Source organism: Dipteris shenzhenensis, chromosome 3, assembly GCF_047967505.1.
Source record: "Dipteris shenzhenensis isolate YYH24624 ecotype China chromosome 3, Dip_SZ_1.0, whole genome shotgun sequence".
Classification (NCBI taxonomy): domain Eukaryota; kingdom Viridiplantae; phylum Streptophyta; class Polypodiopsida; order Gleicheniales; family Dipteridaceae; genus Dipteris; species Dipteris shenzhenensis.
In genome coordinates this window covers 31,831,116-31,856,212 of record NC_141598.1, presented here as the reverse complement: position 1 = coordinate 31,856,212, position 25,097 = coordinate 31,831,116, and the positions used below count along the sequence as shown (strand labels likewise).

The 25,097-nt window shown below is 44.0% G+C and overlaps 1 protein-coding gene across 1 annotated transcript in view; it reads left to right on the top strand.

The window, feature by feature from the left end:
- Positions 1–23,587, top strand: part of LOC147903664 (protein DETOXIFICATION 42-like) — a 75,873-nt gene extending 52,286 nt beyond the window's left edge. Inside the window, exons 5-14 of the mRNA XM_087400498.1 lie at positions 10,581–10,780; positions 10,973–11,108; positions 11,248–11,344; positions 18,022–18,122; positions 18,667–18,830; positions 21,838–21,909; positions 22,311–22,427; positions 22,530–22,625; positions 22,748–22,869; positions 22,983–23,587. Coding sequence (XP_087256624.1) covers positions 10,581–10,780; positions 10,973–11,108; positions 11,248–11,344; positions 18,022–18,122; positions 18,667–18,830; positions 21,838–21,909; positions 22,311–22,427; positions 22,530–22,625; positions 22,748–22,869; positions 22,983–23,022 — 1,145 coding nt within the window. The 3' untranslated portion in view covers positions 23,023–23,587. The remainder of the gene's footprint in view (positions 1–10,580; positions 10,781–10,972; positions 11,109–11,247; positions 11,345–18,021; positions 18,123–18,666; positions 18,831–21,837; positions 21,910–22,310; positions 22,428–22,529; positions 22,626–22,747; positions 22,870–22,982) is intronic.
- The last annotated feature ends 1,510 nt before the right edge of the window (positions 23,588–25,097 follow it).

Sequence of the window (25,097 nt, the reverse complement as noted above, 5' to 3'; positions counted from 1 at the left end):
TTTCATTGAGCAAAGCCACATTTGTGGCTTCCAAACCATCAACCTTCTCAACTAGCACAAGACAGCTTTTATGAAAGTGAGAAATGGTGGCCTTCCTGCTGTGTAGGCATTTATGGCGGCCTTGAGTGCTTGTTTACCCCAAGTGTCTTCCACACACCCTTGTGTAGGCATTGTGATTCTCCAAGTCTCTACTTGTTTGCTGTTTGTAATGTTTTCTCTGTGTTTTCCCTTCTATTTTTCCATGTATTCCATGCCTTCCATGTTGTAGTCTTCTCAGATCTGTGCACTTGCAATTAGAGCTTGGGTGGTCCGGGGTCTTCAAAGGAGAGGTATTTGCTGAGTTGAGTCCTCAGGGTGTCCCCTTCCTGTCTTGTGGGTTTTCTTGATTCTTGAAGGGGTTTTCTCGCTGCTGTACAGGTACAGGAGTCCCTGGAGCGGTTTCTTGGAGTCTTGCAGGTCGTGTGGAGGGGGTATGGGGGTTGGGAGCAGCTCGTGTGGAGGCGCAGAATGGGGCGGGAGAGGCTGGGGCAGCCCTCGTGGTGCAGTGGCGTGCCCAAATGGGCCTGGACCAAATAAGTCAGAATCCGTGTAGTGAGTACTTGTTGGTCTAGCTTGTGAGCTCGACCTAGTACCTTGTTGCGATGTTTTAAAGTTTCTTTGAAGTAGCTTCCTAGCTTTTTGGCTGGCTGCTCCAGCAGATTCTTTAGGTCTTTGCTTTCCCCATAGCCTTCTCTGATGTGTGCGTATGTTCTACCTCTGAGGAGTACATGCTGCTCATTTCTCCTGTGGCACAGATTTTGCAGATTCTTTCCTCTCTGGGAATCCCGGGTCTTGCCCATCTACCCCTTCACTACCTCAAGATCATGTGAACTAGTTCTGATTTTGCAGATCAGATGTCTTTTAAATGTTGATATTGTTGGGTGTTGGAAGCAATGGAAGCTTAAAAATGGAAGCACAATGGAGCAAAACGAGATGCTGTAATAGATTGCTGCAAAACTGAAGTGTGGAGGATCAAGGGAGAGCCAACATAACAAAACCCTAGGGCTAATGCCCTAACTGGACTAAGTGTCCTAACTGACCTAGATGGTACATAAACTAACTGTACCAATAGTCCTGACTGACCATAACTAGGCCTACAAGGCTCATACCAAGGTATAAGTGGCATCTATGGATAGCCCACAAACCCCTCTCCATGGTATGGGCTGAAGTATCCTGGACATGGCTCAGGATACCTAAATATCTAGTGTCATTGTTGCACATGTTCGTTCCGTAGGATATAGCAACCTATGACTGTACAGAGTACAACAGATCAAGTTGCAAAAGGTATTAAGTTTAAAGCTTGCCGAAAAGCCTCAAACTTAGGTCGAGGTAGAGCCTTCGTAAAAAGATTTGCCAAGTTGTCTTCAGTGGGAACATAAGACAACTCAATATCGCCTGTTGATAATCGCTCTCTGACATAGTGATAGTGAATCTCAATGTGCTTTGTGCGAGCATGGAAAAGTGAATTCCGTGCGACAGCCAAAGCACGCTGACTATAAGTGAAGATGACAGTAGGAGCAGTCTGACATGCACAAAGATCTGTAAGTAGCTTCCGAAGCCAAACACACTCCACTGTAGCTGTAAAAGCCGCTTTGTACATAGCTTCATAGCTAGAAGTAGCAACTATACTATGCTTCTTGCTGAACCAAGAAACACATGAAGTACCAAGCATAAAACAGTTGCCACTATGTGACACACGGGTGTCAGAACAACCAGCCCAATCACTATCAGTGAACCCATGCATGATACAAGTGAAGTATCAGCCCCATAAAGAAGGCCTAAATGCTGAGTGTCTTTAAGATATCTGAAAACATGCTTCACGGCATGCCAATGGTGCATAGATGGGCCGTGCATATATTTGCTCAACTGTGAGACAGCATATTGTAGATCAAGTCACGTATGGCATAGGTAAATCAAACAACCAACTGCCTACTGATAGAGAGTGACATCACATATACCACTGCCATCCTTAGAAGAGAAGTGAAAACCAGTCTCTAATGGTGTGGATACGGGCTTGCAATCCTCAAACTGAAAACACTGCAAAAGCTGTCCAATGTACTTGGATTGTGACATCAAAATGCCCCCCTCACTGCTAGCAAATTGAATGTCCAGATAGTAGTGCAGAAGACCAAGATCAGGCCTAGCAAATGTCTGCTGTAAATCAACTTTAAAATCTGCAATTTGCTGAGCATGTGTCCCAGTTACAAGCATGTCATCCACATAAAGGACTAAAATCAGCAAATCTGTCCCACGCTTGCGGATGTAAAGGGTAGCCTCTGAAGGGCTGTTCTGAAAGCCAAGTGTGAGTAAGTGAGAATGAATTCTCGAATACCAAGCCTGAGGTGCTTTCTTCGATCCATAGAGGGCCTTTCTCAAGCGGCATACCCTGCTTTCAGAACCTTCAACCTCAAAGCCAGGAGGTTGGGAAGCATAGACCTCTTCCTGCAAATGCCCATGAAGGAAAGCTGTCTTAATATCAAGCTGATGTATTTGCCAATGAAAGTGGGCAGCAAAGGCAATAACAATGCGAGTGGTAGTGATCCTAGAAGTGGGAGGAAAAGTCTCCTCAAAGTCAATGCCATGCTGCTGAGCATAGCCCTTAGCAACAAGACAAGCTTTGTAACGGTCCACTGAACCATCAGCTTTCCGTTTGATCTTGTAAACCCATTTAGTTCCAATGGCATTCTTGCCATAAGGCAAATCACACAACTCCCAAGTGTCATTCTAATGGATAGCATGGCCTTCATCCAACAATCATTCTGAAAGGCATCTTGATGACATAATGGCTCTTCATTGCATGCTGTAGCAGCCAAAGCATAAGCAACACAACTAGCATGCTCTTTCCGAACAGCTGCTCTCGTACGGGCAGGCAGAGGAGTGTCTTGTTTGCTGTCTTTTAATGTGTCAAGGAGCCAACGGGGTACCTTTTTAGGCTCCTGAATTTCTGCTCTTTCCTGGTCAAGAGCCGGTGCAAATGATCTTGATCAATGATAGGCATATCAGGCTGAATTTCTGCATGCACATGGGGCTGTAAATGACCAATAGATGGAGGAGGGACAACCTCAGATGGAACATCATCCTAAGCATCAGATGGAAACAAAGGCATCAAGCTGTCAAATACGTCTGGGTAATCAACAACGGGCTGTTTTTGACAGTCCAGCAAAGGCATAGTGGAAGATTCATCAAACACAACATCCCGACTGACAAAACACTTGCCCGTGCGGGGCTGATATAGCTTATAGCCCGTGCTCTCTGAACTATACCCAAGAAAAATGCATTGAACAGCTTTATCATCCAACTTAGTGCGTCTCTGTGAAGGCACATGAGCATAAGCTAAGCATCCAAAAGTCCTTAGGTGGGAAATGCGAGGCTTATGACCCGTCCACCAAGCCTCATAAGGTGTGATAGTCTGCAATGTCTTTGTAGGACATCTATTCAAGAGGTAATTTGCACACTTGACCGCATCCAACCACAACTTATTAGGCAAATGTTTGCCTTTCAACATGCATCTGGCCATTTTCATCGTTGATCTATTCTTCCGCTCAGCCACGGAATTCTGTTGAGGAGTATAAGGCACCGTGCATCGATGATTAATGCCGCAGGAAGCCAAAAAATCAGCAAACTCCTTCGACATGTATTCACCCCCCCTGTTTGTATTAATGTGAGCAATGTGCAGCCCACTCTCATTCTCAGCCAAGGCAATAAAGTGCTTGAAGCATGAAGAAACATCATCGGAGTGTACCTGGTGAAATCATCAATAAAGGTAACAAAATAGTAGAACCCCCCAAGAGCTGCAACCCTCATGGGTCCACAAACATCACTATGAACCAGATAAAGCTTACGTGAAGCACCAACTCTCCCATCCTTGGGAAATGCAGCACGGTGCATCTTACCAAGTAAGCATGGTTCACAAACATGTTTGGTAGGCATATGCATTTTGGAAAGATCCACAACCATATCTTCCTTATATAACTTCACCAGGGCTCCAAAATTGAGGTGTCCAAACCTCTCATGCCACAAATGAGTATCTACCATGGTAGAATCAATAGCAAAGGCATGTGCAGCATCATCATCTGAACATCTGTCATAAGCATCAAGTCTGTAAAGACCGCTAGACAATGTGCCAGTCAAAACTAGGGTAGAGGCATGTGTAACATCATACCTCACACCATCAAAAATAACCTGAAAGCCACATGTAGCAATGGATGAAATAGAAATGAGGTTCTTACAAATGCCTGGAACATAAAGCACATGCTCTAGAGTGACAATACCACCAGTGACAGAAGTAAGAGCAACTTGCCCAATACCTTTCACGGTATATGATGCATTATTGGCACATGTGACACTGCTTCCCTTAGATGTAAGCTCCAATGAGCCGAATAACTTCTTGCAGGAAGTGATGTGCTTGCTAGCACCACTATCAAAGAACCAGGCATCACGAACATCTGAAACTGCCATACAGGCATCATGAACATCGGGATTATACAGACATGTAACCAAGAAAGCCCAATGGTGGTCTTGTGTGAAATTAGCGGACTCATGTCGATCTTCTGCACTAGAAGAACCAGATACTGCAAGACCAGACTCTTTCTTTTTCTTTTCAGATGCTATGCGCTTCCTGCATTGAGAAATATCATGCCCAGGTTTCCTGCAATAGTTACATCTCTTCTTCTTTTTGTTATCCCTTGAAGAAGAGGCACCATGTGAATGATCAGCATGGGAATGAGAGGGCTTTCTAGTTGAAACCTTGCCTTTACCTTTGTGTTTATGATGGGCAGCAAATGCTTGATCACTAGCCATAGTAGCATTGCGATTTACACGACTTTGCTCCTCCTGAAGAAGAAGAGCAACAAGCTGGTCAAATGAGAAATGATTGGCATCACCCTCTGCAACCAACCTCAATATAGTAGCAAAGCCTTGATATGAATCAGGCAACCCATCAAGGGTATTAGAAACCAGCTGAGAATCATGCATAATCTGATCAATGTTGGCCAACTGCTCTTTCAAATCCTTCACATTAGTGAGATAGGCATCCATGTTACCACCCTCATCAAGCTTTAAATCTTTCAACTGCCTGCGGAGATAGGCAACCATTGCCTCATTCCGAACCTGAGACAAGGATGCAAGCTGATCCCATGCTTACTTAGCTCTCTTGCAAGACCGAATATGATGGATAATAACCTGTTTCATTGAAAGAGCAATCAAGGCATGTGCTTTGGCATCACGACCATCCCACTGAATTTGCTCTTGTGAAGGAGGCAAAGCACCTGGAGCAGGAGGTGCAGGACTCCTGGCTGTAGTAGTAGAACCATCACTTGAAGACCCATCACTTGAAGAAGCAGAGGTTGCAGGTGTAGCACTAGTAACAGTGCGTGTAGGCTTGGCCTCAGAACCTGAAACAATATGCCATAGATTCTTGGCAACCAAAACGTGTCCCATCATGTATGACCACATGGGGTAATTGGTGCCATCAAGCTTGTCATCGGCCCCAATCAGCCCAAACAAATCATCTTTGCCACGAGACATGGTGCTGAAATACAAGGCAAATGCACCAACTGGCAAAGCAAATGAGAGAAAGGCAACCTCTCAGAATCAAGTGCCAAAAAACTGCCCAAGCTATGTCTGCAAAAGAGTCCGCTGTCCCAAGGTGTACCTGTTGTAAGAAAAATCCCCAAAGGCAACACGAGGCCTTTCCAAAATGCAAATGAAGCAGAAATTGGAAAAAAACCAATGCAACAACGGCTTACCCAATGATGAACAGCAGCGACAGGCTCTGGAAGCGAGCAAATGAGGGCTGGAAATGAGAATTACAGCAAAAGAAGTGCTCCCACGAGGAGGAGAGCACGTAGAAATGGAGAGAAAGAGATCCAATGGAGAGAAGCTCGCAGCCCGAGGCAAAGGGATGCCAAATGAGGAGGGAAGGGCTCAAAGAGAAATCTCCGGATCAATTCAGCAGGTCCAAATGGCTCCAAATGCCGGCACGTAGCTCGAGGCAGCTCCAAAATGCTGGCACGTAGCCCGAGGCAGCTCCGAAATGCTGGCACGCAGAACGAGCAGCTCCAAAATGTTGGCGCGTAGCTTGAGACAGCTCCAAAATGCTAGAAAATTTGAGAAATGACTGGCACGCACCCCCGGGTTTCCGTACAATTTTTGACACGTACGGATTTTCGTATATATATATATATATATATATTTGTGTGGTTACAGGTTCAGAATTTTGTACAGATGTTGTAAATGCTCGCGTGGTCGTTTTTTGCTGCAGTAGGCCGGAAAATGCACCGAAAAACAGTTCCCTTCGCGAGAGTTGCTCCAAAGTGCGGTCTTCTCGTGACAAAATGAGGTTTTTTGTGACAGAATTGCTTGGCTTTAGGTCTCAAACACTCATGGGAGTGTGAAAACCAGCAAGACCAGCAAGAATGAGATCTCTAGAGGCTGCCAAACAGCTTGGGAAAGCTGTCAATGGCTAAGGGAATGGATTCCCGACCTGCTCTGATACCATTGTTGGGTGTTGGAAGAAATGGAAGCACAATGGAGAAAAACGAGATGCTGTAATAGATTGCTGCAAAACTGAAGTGTGGAGGCTCAAGGGAGAGCCAACATAACAAAACCCTAAGGCTAACTGCCCTAACTGGACTAAGTGTCCTAATTGACCTAGATGGTACATAAACTAACTGTACCAATAGTTCTAACTGACTATAACTAGGCCTACAAGGCTCACATACCAAGGTATAAGTGGCATCTATGGATAGCCCATGAGATATTCTACAGATATGTCTTCCCCAAGGTATTTTTGCATTCCATAACTATCCAGAGAGAGAGAGAGAGAGAGAGAGAGAGAGAGAGAGAGAGAGAGAGAGAGAGAGAGAGATGATATGGTTATATGAAAGTCCACTTGAGACCCTTGGGATTGGACACTACTATTATATAGATAGTGGCTCTTGCATCAAAGTTTTGCAGAAAAACAATTCATTCAATATTTTTTTATACTGTGGGTACGTGCCTAGCCAATTGGTGTGCTAGGACAAGGTGATGCCCTAATACTTTGAGAGGGTACATGTACATATACCAGCCAGACTGGAATACTACAATCTCCTCTTCAAACAAGTGCTGTGAATGCTTGTTGCATTTGGTCAACGAATTTCCAGGTAGCCTCTTAAAGGAAATTCCTTGCCAACCAAGTACCATGGAAATTATTCGATGTCAAACTTGTGTTCTCTTAAACTACAAATGATCTAGGATTCTTGCTAGTCCAGTCTCCATGGCAATCATTTTAAGGATCGAAACATAACAATACCCATCAATCACAAGACATTGCAACATGCATGCATGATATAGGGGATACATAGTCCTCTTGGACAAAATAGAAAATTGGGGAAAAAATTGTGAAATGCTGGCCTTAAATACATGATCTCAAAATTATAATCATCGATGGAAAATTTCAGATGAATCATGGAATCTCATGGTTGTTAAGACACTCGTGTCTTATGATAAGACACTTAAGACACTTAAGACACGTGTCTTACCTTAAGACACCTTTAGACACTCTTGCGTTTTTTTTTTTTTTTTGGTGGGTGGGGAGTAACAACACACATTGAGTTTGACTTAGCCATGCTATCATTGATGGTGACTTTGGATCTAGCAGTGGCAGTGACCTCATAGATTCAGATTAGGATGAATCTTTAGAGATTTGAGTCTTGAGAGTCGAAAGCTTCCTTTCAATTATATGTATCGATTTAAGACACTTTAGACACTCGTGTCTGAAGTGTGTCTAACGTGTCATGTCTTAACGTGTCTTACAACCATGTCATGGATAGTGGGAAAGAAAAAAAGCAAGTTTATAATGTCCACAAAGGACTGAAGGGTCTATGAGACTGAAAAGATCCAAATACAATGAAAGATAGGGGGGTGGGGCCGCTAAGCAGGCACCCAAGCCCAAGGCTGATGTCTGATACAAGAAAGTAAATACATGGTGGTGTCGCTACGAGAGAAAGTAATACAAAGCAAGGATAAAAAGAGGAGATCCGTAGCCATTGACCACCTGGTCAACTATCCATCAATCCGAGTGATGGGACCTGTGATTGCTGTCTGTGGCCAACTTTACCAGGAGGATAGTCAAGTTGAGCTCATCGGATAGTAGCTCTGGATCTCGGATCTAGAGAGCGTTGGTGTTGTCGAGGAAGGAAATCGGGAATGGAACATTGTTGGTGCTCAGCATGACGAGTCTATCTAGGTCCCTCCCTTCTCTGTACTCTCCAGGTGGTCGGTCGTCGTTTGACAAGTGCTACAGTAACTCTAGTGGCTTGTCTCCCTACATCAAATAGTAGAGAGGAGGTCTCTGGGACAATTTTCAAGTGCTTTCAGCCTTCATGTTTTCTAGTTTATTCAACAAATTTTTTTAAAAGGTGAATTTTAGAAAATCAGGCTCTCATTTGGGTCTTGGACAAAAAGTTGGGCGACCATGGCATTCAAGGAAAATTTTTTTTTGGGGGAAAAATCTATGTTGATCCCAGAAACCAGCCAAACTTTGACAACTTGTATCTTTACAAATCCAAATAGTGTCATGTAGCATATCAAATCAATTGGCAAGACATGCTTTAGATATGTATCATGTTTTTTTTCACCATTTAGCAAAGCTACATGCATCAAAATAATCATTCTATGAGTTATGGCTAATTTTCTCCAGCCTTGTATAGCATGGTCTCCCATTTTAGGCTATTATTTCTCAAGGGTGAGGATGGTAGGATAGCCCACTTAGGTGCTCTTTTTCCTCCGGAAAAAAAAAAACACTATTGTCAAAAGCTCACAAAATTGGAAAGTAAAAATTTAAAAGTTGGGAGCTTGGCATTGGGTAATGAATGTTTCCATTGTACAATATTCAAATTACACACTCTCTTAGAGCCCCAAGGCTTCCTAGATATCCCTAGATCAAACATTTTTTCCTTAAAAAATTTTGATATATGCTAACATGTAACCTCTACATGTGCAAGTCCTATGCTCCTTTAGTCTCCCACATAGCCTAATCAATCATTCTTTTGTATGTTTATCTTTGGGCTTGCCCCTCCATTTCCAAGAACCATGACCTCGGCACACCTTTTGTTAGAAATGACCCAACAGAGGGTACACACAGCGGAAGACTTATAGTAATGCCCAGGAGCTCCCACAGTGTGGTGTGGGTGTGGAATCACGAACTTCTTTACTTAATGTGCATCACATAGATGTGCAGACTCATCAATAGACAATGAACCAGCCAGATATAGAAGACACCAAAACTCATATATTTCCGTCCAAAACTATGGACACAATACAAAAGAGATAGATCCAGAGTCCCACCAATGGTGTGGTCCTCTGATCTAACCACAAGGTCCTCCTATCTGCCGGCTATCTCTAGACTCGAGCCCACGTGCTCCACCTCGAGCGTAAGTAGACTTTCCGTCCAATGTGTTCTTCTCCACCTTACTGCCTGTGAATCAGCCTAGGTGGGCAGCCGCTGCCAAGCTTTGTCTGCAGCACATAGGTCCCTGTTCCACTGCTCCAACCTGCTTGTGAATGGCTGCTCCAAAAGGTATGATGATCTCAGCACCTTGCTGCCCTAGAAGACAGCCAAGGTCCAGCCTCTCCCTAGAGCTAAGTCTGCAGCACCTGTTGCACTCTCTCACCTCCTGGTTGCACTCTCACCTCCTGTAGATAGGCCCAGAGAGTAGGCTTCCTGCTCCTCCTTTCTGCCCTGGAACTGCTGGCTGCTGGATAATGAAATGAGGCCTGTGGCCTCTGCTTTTATAGGCCCCAAGGGCCCCTTGAAGTAACCGACCAGCCGGCCCTAAATGGGCCGACTGGCTGGTCTGTTTGGGCCAACCAGTCTGCCCCAAAACCAGCCCTTTAAGGGCTCCAAAACTAGGGCCCTTTGGCCCACACTTCTAGGGCTTTTGGCCCTCCAATCTAGGCAAGGGCCCAGCCTATTTAAGGCATGCCTCTGCCCACTGGCAGCCCCATTTGCTGCTCCACCAGGCCCCAGCCATGTCAGCGCCTGTTCACCTTGCTGCTGCTGGTTCTGCCCTCTGCCAGGCTCTTCTCCAGCCACGTGTGCAGTGCTGTACTGAACTGAACTGCTGCTGATGTCATCGCACCCTGCCAGGTCAGATCTAGGGCTTGCTGTCCCCGCCTTCTGCTCCTTCCACAGGTTCCGTCCTTTGCAGCCTTCTTCTCTTGTGAGGTGCTGCCCATGTGGCAGCCCCCTCTCTCTCTCTTCTCCGGGCATCTTCTGCCCTAGGTCTCCCTCCCCCACGCTCTCCTCATTTGGGGGCTTACAGATGGGGAGGTGACCTTTCCAGCACCTTTGTCCATGAAGGATTCGTATATCTGGTTGTATTGCAATTGCACAATACTATCACATCTCCCAGAGAGAGAGAGAGAGAGAGAGAGAGAGAGAGAGAGCCCCTACTTAATGATAAGCAGGGCCAAAACAATTTATCAAGGCCAGGAAGTTTTATGACTGAAATATTTTATCCTAGATGACCCTTTTGTTCGGGTGATGTGGATGACAGATGTTGAGAGCCCTGTGGTTGACCACTCCAGCAGTAAAGGGGGACTTGGCATGCAGGGTACATCAATTGATGGCAGTGAGAAAAAAAACCTTCCAGCAGTCTCAACAGCACTAATCGTGGGATCGGCCCTTGGTTTTCTTGAGCTGACTGTATTGACATTTGGAGCAGGGCCAATTTTGGATGTCATGGGGGTCCCTTTGGTAAGTTTCTATGCCATGTAAAAGAAATCAATATTGGTTTTGACCTTATCAGATTTGCTTTCATGATGAGGGTATGAAATTTCGCTCTCTGGAATCGTAATCAAGTCGTCTGTTGTTCTGATGCATAAAGGAGAAGGTTTTGGGTTGGAGAACATTTAGCTTGAGATCACAACCTTGGATATCTATTTGCAGGGTTCTGATATGAGGGTTCCAGCTGTTGAGTACCTGGCATTGCGTGCAATAGGTGCTCCTGCTGTTGTCGTGTCTCTAGCCGTTCAGGGTGTTTTCCGTGGTTTCAAAGATACTAAAACTCCTTTATATGCAACTGGTGAGCGTGAGGCTTTCCACTTCATACCCCTGGTCTTGCAATTTCTGCATCTTTAATTTATACACTGCTTTCTTTTGAATAGAATTGTTTAGGCTTGCAGATTACTTGATCCAAGTACTTGCTGTTTCTCTGGATGCAGCTTCTGGCAATGTCGTTAATATGGTGCTTGTTCCAATTCTGATGTTTTCTCTTGGATATGGTGTCGGTGGAGCAGCTGTTGCCACTGTTATATCACAGTAAGTACCAAGTTTATGTTGCAGATTGGTAAGGCTTCTTCAAATCCATGTGGTAGTAAGCTTGTTGCCACTGTTATATCACAGTAAGTACCAAGTTTATGTTGCAGATTGGTAAGGCTTCTTCAAATCCATGTGGTAGTAAGCTTTTCAATTCTGCATCACAACAATCCTGTGACCACTTAATTGATCTGCAATAATCTATCGTAACATTGATGGGACATTTCACTCAATAGGAATCCCCCTTAGCTTCATTGGTGTAAGATGGAACAGTCAACCCATGTGTATGATGCATCATGCACAACAAGGAAGGAAGCTGTAATCGCTAGCTCTCTCGTGGAACCTCACGCTCATAACTTACTGTAGAAACACTCTCATAAGAGCTCTCTCTCTCTCTCTCTCTCTCTCTCTCTCTCTCTACACACAGCTAGGGCTCAGGACAACATGTCGGGCTGGACCCCCCCGAAGGTATTTTATTTCTTGAAGAGAGAATCCGTTACAAGAGTTCAGCGTAGAGCTGCTTGATACAAAATCCAACGTGAATCCATATTACAAGAGCTTCAAGCTCATTTCAAATTGGCAACATGCCACTTGTCTAAAATCTAGACTAAGTCCTATTACATGCCACTAAGGGCAACTCTGGAGTCTTCGAAGCACTTGGTCACGTGAACTGCCTCCTAGATGCTTGTTAGGCTTCCGTAGCGCTTAGGAAAATAACTCTTCCTAGTACCTAACAATTAATTAAAGCGCACCACCATGGCACCCATTAATTGTTAGTGCTTTGCATGCAAATAACACATTGTAGACTAGTTCTAGTCATGGTGGGCGTCCCCACTGAACACATGTGCACACATAACAAATATAAAAATATATATTTATTCTCTGGTTGACCGGAGTCAACACTCTTGATCATAATTAAAGAGCTTTGACCAAGGGTCGAGGCGCCTTAATTATAGCCAAGTCTCTCCAACCGAAGTTGGCACATCTTGGTTAACCGTGGTTAACCCTCTTGGCGCATGCCAAGTCTCGTTGACCGAAGTCAATACTCTCTGACTGTAGTCAGCTTTGTAGTTCTCTGGTTAACCATAGTTAACCCTATTGGTAATAAACCAAGTCTCCCCGACCGAAGTTAGGTTTACTTGACCAGAGTCAAGTATCTTTGACCGTAGTCAATTCTTTGACCATTAAAAGAACTCTTTGACCATAATTAACACATATATGCTCTCTGGGCGTACCAGTGGCTCTCCATGCTTCGATCCTCAGCTGATGGGATGAGAATCTCATCTGTCCAATGGCGATCCTTAGAGCGTGTGAGACTCGTATGTCCTCCAGGTACTGCGGTCTGATAATCACTCCATCCTCCAATACTTTCAAGAAGTGAACACGGTAGAATCAGATCTTGGTGGGAAATTCTTGGTCCCCTCCCCCCTGTCTGTGACGTATATCTAACCGTTTAATACGGTTGATCTCATCCTGTGGGAGTGAGTGATCAGGGGCATCTAAGCTGTTTTGAAAGGGGGGGAGATGGTCCATGTGAATTCCCTGATTGCGAAACCACTTGGTTATGCATGCATACCAAGCCATGCTAACTGTACTCTTAGCTAGTCGTATAGACGACTCTAGCACAAGTCTCGGTGATCTCCATCTGGGTAAGGTCCAAACCCTGTGAAGGTAAGTGACCGTTTGGAAGATGGCATTGACTTGAAGTGGTGTCATGCTGAACTTTTCCTATATGATATGGTGGGGGACTAAGGGCTTGCTCTGAGAATCATCCTGGAGCCCATAGTCACCTGCAACCTCTCAAAGCGTCGCCACTCAGTCGTTGATAGATCACCCCCTCAGAAGGGTGCTGCGTACATGGCTATCCGTCTCATTAGTGTGTTGAAATGCCATCCCTTTGTCGGAGGTCCTTGAAATGTGCTTCAAAGCATAACGTCTCTAAACGGGCTAGATCTCCTTGTCCTTTTGTAAGTTGGGCCCTCACTGCATGGGTCATTGTGAAGGCTAGGCCTGCAAAGACCGCCCCTAGTTAAGTATATGATTATACAATCTCCACTGGCTCCCATCGATATGTGAAGCTGGTGTCGGTGCACTGCCCGTGAGGTGTTGAAGATCATTACTTTGGTCTTGCCAAGGTTGACTGGTAGGTCTCTCTCTCTGCAAAACACCTCTAGGGCCATCAGGTGTCTCTGTAGAGTTGTTGTCGAGGAAGATAGGAGGACTATGTCATCTGCATATAGTAGTATTTGTACCATCGAATCAGCCAATAGTGACCCCTCACCTCCTAGGCGGTCAATGAAAGTTGTGATCTCATCAATGTATAACCCAAATAATGTCGGTGAGAGAGGGCATCCTTGCTTCACCCCTATCGTGCTCTCGATCCAATCTGATAGGCCTCTAGGGGCTTGTACTCTCCCTTTGACTGACTCGTATAATCTCATCATCTCCTAGATCATGACTCTTGGGATCTACATCTCTTGGAGTTGTTTGATCAAGCGGGATCATGGATCTGTGTCAAAGGCCTTTTGAAAGTCTACAAAACAAGCTTAGACTCTTTGAGATCTCAATCTTCCCCCCTTGATGACTGTCCCTCAGTGTGAAGATGTGATAAAGAGTGGAATGCTGTCTTCAGAATCTAGCCTGTCCCAGTGCCCATTGTCCTAGTGCCCGTTGTCCGTGTGCCTCTGTGTAGGGGCTGATCTCTCTCTCTAGTATTGACCCATAGACCTTGGCCATTGGTACCCTAGATCTTGCCAGAACTTCCCTTCTCCACTTCTAGGTCATGTGAGCTGGTTCTCATTTTGCATATTAGTTGCCTTTTAAATATTGATATGTCTTCCCCAAGGTATTTTTGCATCGTCTAGCTCTCCATTGGATTAATTTCCTATTTGTAGAACTGCATTTTTGCCCCTGGGTTTTGCCATAATTTTGTAGCATCTTGTGTCTCATTATCTCTTGAGCTCACATGCATCCTCTGGTATATCAGCAGTTGTTATACCCCATAATTCTATCCATTTCATCCCATCTCAGTACCATCCAACGGTTTGTGTAGCTTCCAATGCCTTGTGAGGTATCTTGTTGGCATCCATAATGAGAGAGGTGACTATCATGGGAGTCTATTGTATAGGTTAGAGATGGCTTGGTTTTCCTCCCTTATGTACCCTTAACCATTGTCAAAGATCTTGTATTAGTTGTTTGGTAGGTAGAATGTCGTATGCGATAGCAAGGGTCGATGGATGAAAAGCTGATGCAACGCCACCTGGGGTCTTGCAACTTTTGGTTGAGCTTCCCCTAGATCTCAAACTTGGGTGTGGCTTTGAAATAGTGAAACTATGGTTGGGAGGTGAGCTCACCAGCTCAACCCTTATTGGTTAGTTTTCTTTGTGTTATATGCATCTATCTATGGTCACATTAGTTAGAGGATTCTAGCTCAATGTTATAACCCAAGAGGCGGATCTAAAATTGATATCAGAGCAAGCAAATGTGTGCCCCTATCTGACACAGTTTCTATTAGACATTCATACCGTGTTATCACGTTCTCATATAGGAATCTTGCTGTGCTTTTGGCAGTGGCTTGCAGTGGCTTTTGTTATTGCTTTTGCTTGTGCTCACTTGGTGAAGCTATCTAAGGCCACAATAATGTTCCTGGCTGTGTTCACTTAGCAGTTGGATATATTTGCATGTATGGATGCATGTGTAGGCATATATGTACATAAGAAAATTTCACACGAGTGCCTGCGACAGTTTTAAATGCATTGCGATTTATCATTTTTCATCCATACAAATTTGGTTTCTAATTTACTTGCTGATTGACTTTATTAGTGAGATCAACACCAATCCACATATTTTAATATGGCCACCAGGTGTTATGGATAATTCTTGTTCACTTGTCTTTACATTTGCAAGGTGTAAGGAATGCCAGATGATGTGCTTCCATGCCGAGCTTGGGATGTGAGTTCCAAAAAGCAAAAGATGGTGAAGTTTTGCTATCAATGTGGAAAACACCAAGCAAACGGTTGTGGAGATGAGAGGCAAAAATTCTCCTAGAGACAAACTCTCGATGGAGATGTCGTGGAAATGTAGAACTAAAGACTCATGGGAGAGAGGCATTCACCAAAGAAGTATTGAAACTATATGTAATGTTTATAAAAGGCAGTTTTTTTGCTAGACAAGGGCTTCATATAGAGTTTACCTGAGTTGTTAACCCTGGATAGATGCAGAGAGCATTTGACATAGTGTTACACCTCTTGAGACATAGAATGGGACACCGGTGTGTGGAAGGGCAAGATTGAATACCATGGGAGAAACGAATTTGTCTACTTTGCAGTCAAAGAAGGGGGAAGGCAAAGCGATGGCCCCTTTAAAGTATGCAGCATGTTGAGAATGTGAACTGCACTAGATGCTTATAGTGTACAAAGAGTGGGAAAAAGGGTATGTCCATAAAGGTATAGGCTGAGTGTCAATAGACTATGAGACCGTTAGGGTTCTCTAAGTTAGGCTTTGTCTAAATATTCTTCATGTTCAATAAAAGAGTGTCCATATGTATAGGGATCTTGGTGTCTTAGATGCTACAGCCTTTCTCTCCTCCTCTCTTCCACACTCCCCTCTCTTCAACATGGTATCAAAGCCATAGTGCCCTTACCTTGGTTCATGATAAAGCCATAATGCTTCTCCTTTTGTTAAGCCATAGAGCTTCGTTTGTGAGTGTTGTTCCAGCCACAATGTTGAGTATGAAGTCATAGTATACCTCTGTTTGTTGTCCAGCTCCAGCCCAAGTTGTAGGTCTTGTTTTGCTTAAGATTCTGGTCTCTGTACTTCCCAAAATGAAGCTCTCTACCTCAAGATAGTCAGCTTGAAGCTTTCAAGTATGGGTGAACAGTTCTCTGCGTTAGTTTCCATTAGTTTACACTTCCAGCTGTCCGTCAGTTTTGAGAGGTGATGAATCTGTGTGCATCCTCGTTCTCTGTCCTCAGTTTTGAGGTGTCGTTCTTACATGCATTAGCATCCTCCTCCAGGCTCTAGTGCACACCCCTGCGCAGGCAGACTCCATCAGCATGACCTTCAATGCACAGAGAACAGCACAAATCTTGGCACGGATAAACTCTACCGGTGGCCAACTCCAAAGCAAGCTGCATCTACGACGAACGGCAGTCTGCATCCTGTAACCTCCACTGTTCTGCAAGCCTTTGCCTTGAGCTCCGCCACCAGCGTGCGTCATTGAAGGAGCCTCAACCAACCTTGTAGCTTGTCTGCCTCCTTACAACTGTGACTCCGCTGAGTTTTTTGTGCCTCCCTCAGCCTCAAGTGCATCACCTGCTGTCAAGCCATTGGCCCAGAGCAGCCTTCTGCGACATCTTCGGCAAGCCTCATAGAGGGAGTGTAGGTTTGTAGAGGCTGCTGCAGCCAAAGGCAGAAAATGCGAATATATCTTTCTTTCTTTCTCTTCAAACACAGCGTTCTGCATTGCATGAATTATGTTTTGCAAGATTCTGGACGGATGTAGCACCATTTTCCAATTCCTCCAGAGAGTTGCACAGATTTTATGGACAGAGCCATAGAATTTAGAAGACAACTCCTTGAGCAATCTCATGGCAATGCAAACTCTACCAGGGAAACCGCTAGGGCTGCTTTCATGTCATACCTTACGTTTTGCTATCATTGTTTCGATCCCATAGGACATACACAGCCTCCAATGAGCATTGTTAAGAGATTATCATCCTTCAATGAGCAAGCACATAGGCTACCAAAGAGAGCATGGGAGGCAAGCAAGAGACCTCAAAAAACAAACAAGAGCAAGATGCTATCATCTGGATGGGGGTATGACATTAAAGGCTGGTTCCAAAGATGGGAAGTTGCTTCTTACCTAGATGCAATGCCAAGGGAAGAGGAGAAAAGGACATTTTCTACAGCCCTTTTAGAAGCACTACACAGTAAATGGCAATCAGCGAAGAAAAGGAACAAATATGAATATTATTGTGAGAATATCAACCCCAACTATTGGACCACATACTCTCAGAAAGAGAACAAAGCACACAAATATATATGCACTATCTCTCTCAGGGCAAGAAGAAGCATCGCAATCATCCGAACTTGATCACACTCCCTAGAAGTGGAGAAAAAAGCATGGGAAGGAGTATCAAGGGAACAAAGACTCTGCCAGCTATGCAACTTAGATGAAGTGGAAAATGAGGCACATGTTCTTTTGACATGTCCGCGATATGAGCATCTAAGAGAAGATTTCAGCAATGTCACGCAGCATCACAACAGTTTGGAGAGCTTGCTTTCCCATCCTCACCTCGCAGCCTTGGGCAATTACATTACCAAGGTCCTTGCATACCGTGACCAATGTATTACACAAGTAGCAACATGCTAGCTGTCCACTCCACCCTTCTTCAAAGAAGGAGACTTTTTGTAACATTCCATTGGGTCCCATGGGTCGATTTCAGGCCCCCCGAGGACGATAATAATAGTTTCTTTTCTTTCTCTCTCTCTCTTGCATGTCTAGCTGTGCGTTGGTTTATATGGCTCTTTTGTTCATTTGTACATGAGAGTATTATTATTCCTTTGAAGCGATCCATTGTTTGGATATAAGCACTCGTTAAGTTATGGAAGTTTATGTTTATAACTTTGCAACTCTTATGCATTCGAATATTTCTCACATGAATGGTAAATCGTTACAGGTACCTTATCGCCTTGATTTTATTGCTAAAGCTAAGTAAGAAAGTCGTACTTTTGCCACCAAAGCTAGGCGATCTACAATTCGGGCGCTTTCTGAAAAATGGTGAGAGACTAATTAAAATTTTACTGTCTTCAAACATTGTTTGCTTCATAGTGCTGTCAACTCTCATGATGGTCATGCAAACTTCCTATCTTAAAGTAATTCAAAGTCTTATCCGTGCAGATTATGCTGACTCCATAGTGTAATAGCCTTATATGTTTGCAAACCACTTGTGTAAGGTGTAACCTGCATTCCATGTAGAGTTTTGGTTTCTGTGACAAAAGCAAGCAATTGTTTTTAACCCGTTGTAGTTTGCTTGAGAGTTCTAGAAGGGTAAACATGGAGGTATGGATTTCTGGGAAGGTAGTGTGGAAGCATCTATGCTCTTGTCATTTGAGCTACTCATCCACATGCAAATGTGTGATTTTTGTGGAACTTGGGGGTAGAGCACTGTTGTGAAAGCTACGTAGAGCTGTTCTGATTCCTCTTCGAATAGGGCTTACATAGGTGACTGCAAGCTTTATCTGATTTTATTTTACATCATACAGAAATAAGGTATTACTTTTTTGCATTTCGTCATTCTGATCAGCTTTGGCCTTTTGAGCAGGCGGTCTTCTACTAGCTCGTTCCACTGCTGTGATGATAAGCTTGACATTGGCCACTTCAGAGGCTGCAAGGCAAGGTGCGATTCCAATGGCTGCACATCAGATATGCATGCAAGTTTGGCTTGCTAGTTCCCTTCTGTCGGATGCGATAGCTCTTGCAGGACAGGTATTTTGGAATTTGCCGCATGATGGTTGGTCTCAAATGGCTGCTTATTGCGTTTATCTTGAATTGAAGTTTATGTTTTACCCAGTTCTTTGGAAAGATGTGCAGTGTACTATGTCCACAATTTTGGCAACCTTAACATCTCCATCTATTGGGAGGCTCTTTTTACTAATTTACCAAAGTGGTTGGATCAGATCTTCTTGATGGATTAGCTTTTGGCCTCATTGTCATAAGGCGGAAAACATGATCTGTCTCCATGCACCAAGGGAGGGCATCGGCACATCATTTCACTGGTTGGGCGAAAATATCCCGAGCCCTCCCCAACCTCTACTTGCTCGCTCATAGAACTATGGATGCCAAAGTTGCTGTTGCTCAACCTCCTATTTGTACTTTCTGTGAAAGTCCTGAGCATAGGCGATGCAGAGTCGTCATTAAGCTTGACCTTAGGGGCGAACCTCATCTTCCACCAATGAGGGCATCGATGATTGGAAACATAGTTTGTCGGCACATCATTTCACTGGTTGGGCGAAAATATCCCGAGTTCTCCCCAACCTCTACTTGCTTGCTCATAGAACTATGGATGCCAAAGTTGCTGTTGCTCAACCTCCTATTTGTACTTTCTGTGAAAGTCCTGAGCGTAGGCGATGCAGAGTCGTCATTAAGCTTGACCTTAGGGGCGAACCTCATCTTCCACCAATGAGGGCATCGATGATTGGAAACATAGTTTGTGTAGAGAGAGAAAATCCTTGACATACTTTGTGTAGAGAAGACTAAAATCCTTGACACATACTTTTGTGCCATTTGAAAAGGGGGCCATGCTATATTAGCCGCTTCCAAGCCTACTAAGTCCTGCTTTGTTTCTCCAGATCAATGATTGAACATCCTACCACCTTTGCCATAGGAAGATCACCATCTGTAAGCCCAAGTCTTCTTGGTCCTACTCGGGCAAGTCCTTTGAATTTTATCCTTACTTGCAAACCAAGTAGTGTGTAGTCAAGCCTCTTTGGATGTACCTAAATGACCTTGCCTCCCCTCCTGTCAAGGGTACAACCAAAGCGGAGATAAACACCAAAGATATATGTGAAATGATGCGTCTACCAAAGGAAATGCACTATTTGCTAACAAGGTAGTGGCATGAACTTATACCCTTCACATATAGAGCCATATCATCTACCAGCTCGAGTTTAGGGGATTGCGCTTCTTGTGAATCAAGATTAGAGGCCTATTAGACCAGAAATTTATGCTCTCAAGTTGGGACCCTAGGGCCTCCACCAAAAAAAGAAATAAAAGATGGACCAAAGGATACCCCAAGGGTATCAACCTCAAGGCAAAGCCTATATGTCTCTCCCAAAGTAGCACCTCACTCAAGCTCCCTAGCATAGAGCATGGGCACACATCTAATCTATTCTACAATGGAAGCGAACTCTAGGAATCCCCAATATACTCATCTACAATACAAGGACGGCAAGGGATTGCTCCTATTGATGTTAGCAAGATTACGAAACCACTTTCTTGGACAAGAGTCGGATTGAGCATGATATATTTGACATTGGATTTTGTACATTGTGGCCGAGTGGAGGCTTGAGTTCAGCACCTAGCTCCTACATACCTATATGGCAAAAAGTGTGTTTGTAGGTGAGCTTCTGTGGCACGGAGTTTGGGGAGGGTTGTAGAGAGGGAAGGCATTCGGCAATAGCTTCTAGATTTGGTGACTATGGTTGTGGAGGCCATGCTGCTTCAAGAGGTACAATGGGACCTTGGGAGTGGCATATACATCTTAGTCCAAGGCTCAAGCGTACATAGCTTTGCATATGTGGCCTAAAGGCCCTAGCCACTGATTGAGGCTCATTTCATATTTGTTTTCACTGGTTGTCATAGATGGGAAAGGTCTTCTATTTTGAGGCAATGAGAGCTAGCTAATGTAGGATGCCTCCATGGCTCGATTGAAGATGACATGACCAAATGTGACAGGCGAAGATCCTCACCTCTTCATGAGGATGACATGTCAAAGACCATGTGTGAGCATATGTGGCTGACACAATTGGGTTACCGGTTTTGGTCTAGTGATAGGCTGACAAAGATCAGATGAGTGGCCTCTCTAGTGGGCATTTGGCTCAAGATTAATTACTCAATGCGATCTATTTGAGAGCTAGGTAAGGAGGGACCTTGGAGACATTTTGCATGTCTTGCACACTTTTGTAAGACCTTTGCCATACCATGGACCGAGGTATGGTTGGTTGCATATTGTGTGCGCAGCTGCCCCCCTCCCGGCGACATTTTGCATGTCTTGCACACTTTTGTAAGACCTTTGCCATACCATGGATCGAGGTATGGTTGGTTGCATATTGTGTGTGCAGCTGCGCCCCCCCCTCCCAGCGGCTTGCTTCTTGCAGCTGTTCTTGGGTTCTATAGACAGTGAGACAGGAACCTTGGTAAGCAGCCTGCAAGGTGATGTTTTGCATACTGCCCTTGTGGATAGTCGAGTTGTGCCCCCCCATCACACAAGAAAAAAACGGAGCAGTCTTTTAAAAGGTTTCCTACCAGGTGATGGATCATTTACTAAACACGCTGTGGTTTGAGGAGCAGTTTCGAATCTCGATCCATATTTCATTGTAGTATTGTCAACTGCCATTATGATGAACCCCTTTTAGGTATTGTTCTGAATAAGCTGGAGAGAAAAGGCTAGGCGTGGGTTTGTGTATCCTTCATCCCTCCTCGTTTAGGAAAGAGGTGAAGGAAATAGCAAGTTTCATAGCACAATTGCTTGTACTGCGCTTGTGTGGAGGGAAGTATCAGGAGATTGAAAGATGATGCCACTTGATATTGAAAACTGGCTTGAAAAGTTTGTAGGGACCTTAAGAGTGTTTATTGCTCCTTGTGTGTGGAGATTCTACTACCAGATGGGTTCGAAGATGTGAGAATTCCCATTGCTAATCTTGTTCATTTTCAAACATAAATGATACAGGGATATACAGAATATCATTTTCTAAGTGTCTGTTTGTGTGTGTAGGCCATCATAGCTGGTGCTTTAGCAAAAGGTAATTATGCGGTGGCGAAAGAAGCTGCTTTTAGGACATTACAGGTAAGCAAAGCATAGCAGTACTCTTTGAAATGTCTTTTGGTCTGACAAGCAATGAATCTATCAGGAGAATGGCTATATTGGAATTTAATATTGAAAGAATCTGGTCATGAACTTGCTTGAACTGATGGACTGTAATTTTCAAAGCTCAAATGTTACCGAGTCGACTCGAGTAGGCAAGAAATGAGCTGAAGTAGGATCCTCTCTGGCTGAAATATCCTCGTCGTTCAATGCTTTTAAGGGCTTATTTATGTTTCTGGACTACTTTGGTACCTCATTTAGACAGCTGATATTGGCATGCAGGCCTTTTGATTTAGGACGATTGGAGAAAGGCAATTTTTGCAGGTGTAGTCGGATGGGCTGTCTGAAATGTTTGCAATTTCTAATCCAGGGAATTTTTGCAGATAGGCTTTGCGTTTGGTTTCATTCTATCATTAATACTTGGTGTGGGTCTGAGCACATTCTCCAAACTTTTCACCAGTGATCCTCTTGTACTAGGGTTTCTCGCTCTCGGAATTCCTGTGAGTGTTTCTGCTCTGAAATCATGTGGTTGTGTTGAACAATCTTTTTGTTGTACAAATCAAATTCATGAATGTTCGTAACAATATAACCTTGTTTCACAGTTTGTTGCTGCTACCCAGCCAATAAATTCTATAGCATTTGTTTTTGATGGTCTTCACTTTGGAGCTTCCGACTTTTCATATGCAGCAAACTCAATGGTCAGGCCCTTATTCTTTTCTTGTATATTAAATTACTTGGTTTTTCAATAAATATTCAAAGGGGGTAGTTTGATGTACTTGGAAGAGTCCTCAAGGTCTCTGTTGGCTCCAAATGTCTGCAGATCATTGTTTCAATTTTAGCCTCAGGATTCATGCTCATTGCCGCCCCCCTGTGGGGATTTGTTGGTATATGGGTTGGGCTGACAATCCTTATGACGATGCGAATGTTTGCTGGCTTCCTCAGGTAAGATGGACATGCTCTCTTCTCCAGTGGTAGCCATGCAGTCTATAAAGATTATGCTGATCTATCTGGAATAGTTTCGTAGTACTCACTTTTTCTCTTGTATTTGTCTGCAGGATAGGCACAGCCAGTGGACCTTGGAAGTTCTTAAGGTGACCATAGCTATCACAAATATTTGTATCATACTAGATGCAATTTATAATAATATATTGAACCTTTGGAATGGGGATTTTGTGTACAAGACTGTCTTCTATGATCGGTACATGAGGCTGCAACAGAATCACAGCTCAGCAGGATTCTGTGAGCAATTTGCTTATTTATGCAGACATTGGCTGCAGGACAGATGCAGTGCACAATGCATAATGTAATACATCCCTAGTTTGACAAATGAGAATTGTATTATTCCTTGGGCAACCCCTACATATTTCATTACACTTGCAATCTTAACAATATGCCTTCCAATTTTATTGATGTATCTTCCCCTTCTCCCCAAGTTCATTTTTATAGTGGTTGCAGCATGCTCATTGGACACCATTTTCCGTCTGGGTTGGACAACAGTAATTTCTTGCTATGATCCCGGTAATGTGGTGGAAGTTATCATCCCTCATAAACCATTGATGGCATTGACTTCAAGGATACATTTCGTTTTCATAATTTTCCTGTACTTCAACAAAATTGGCAAGGGCAGAAAGGAGTATGAAGAGAGCTTGAGGGTGGAAACAATCATCAACGCTTGGAAGGTATAAAATAATGTTGGCATTGTGTAATTCTTTTTCTCTCAAGATATGATGGTAGAATCGAGTTTGGTGTTTTCTACACCAATCATCCTTTCAAATGACTATGACACAAAAAGGAAAACAGCTGCTACTCTTCCTCATGGTTGCCATTATTGGACATTTCTAAGCTTCAAGGTTTTGGTCACATAACAAATATATCAAATGTTTTTTGTAGAGCAAAGTGATCACAATTGTAGAATAGGGCCTCAAGTCGTATTAGAGGCTCATGCTCAAGCATGAAAAGTAGTTCTGTCATTAGCTTAGGTGTAGATCTTGCATAGCTTAGGTGTAGAAGTGTTGTTCATGAGGAGGTTGATGGAGTTTTCAGCTCCATCAAGGGTTTTGAGAGTAAGAAAGAGTTGAAAAGGTTGCACGGTTTAGAAAGGGGATAGGGTTGAGAAGTCTAATCTAGGATTGCAAGGGTAGATCAGGAGTGGGAGAGGATTGTGAAAGTGGAAAGAGTAGATTTGAGAAAGCGAGAGTGAGCGAGAGAGAGAGAGAGAAAGAAAGAAAAAAAGAAAGTTTATTAAAGTCTTTGGAAGACCGATGGGTCGATGAGACTACGAAAAACCTGATACAATGAGTTGTGGTAGTGGAGCTACTAAACGAGCATCCACACCAATGTAGAATGCAAAAGATGCGAAATGGTAGTACTAAGTCCTAAGTACAACGGAGTCATGTCGATAGTCGACTATATATCAATCTCATCATCATCATCATCATCATCATCATCATCACCAGCAGGACATCAGGATGGATGAGGCAATGGAGGCATGAGGTCAGCAGTAGAGCGCTGTCGGCCTCTGAAGGATGCAGTCTTGGTACGTCTCTTGGTCGTAGCTTTGCGTCTAACCGAGGCCATTGTGACTCTCGTTGGTCGGGCTCTGACCCTAAACAAGGAGGGGATGGCCCCAAGTATGATCTGTGTGTCAACCCTCTGTTTGACCTGTCGGCTCACAGTCTTGTTGAGGTCTCGTCTTGTGGGGGTCTATGTGATATGGTTGAAAGAACTCCGTGATAGAGCTATGAGAGGTTTCAGTCGAGGAAGAAGTCTACTTTTGTCTCCGTGCTTGGAGTATCCTCTTGCGGTGTGTAAGCACCTCATGAATGAAACCGGCCAAACACCGCTGGTTTGGGTAGGAGAGGAGACGGGTCAGAACCCCATGACTATCTCTGAAGAGACATTAGAAACGCCCTCGGATCTCATAGTAAACATGACACCTGAAGATGAATGCTTCTTTGTCTCAACCTCTTGCATGTCACAGTGCATATGCGCCTCTCCCTGGGTAACCGCTCCGCTCTGTCGCTCTCGATACGAAGTTTGTGTGAAGAGACCCGGAATCACTCAAGAGAGATCCTTAGCGAGGGGGGTAGGTGAATCTGCGTGTATCTTGTTGGATCAATGAAACCCTCCACTGTGACATGTAAGAAGTGATCTTTGTAGAAGCCCAGCTT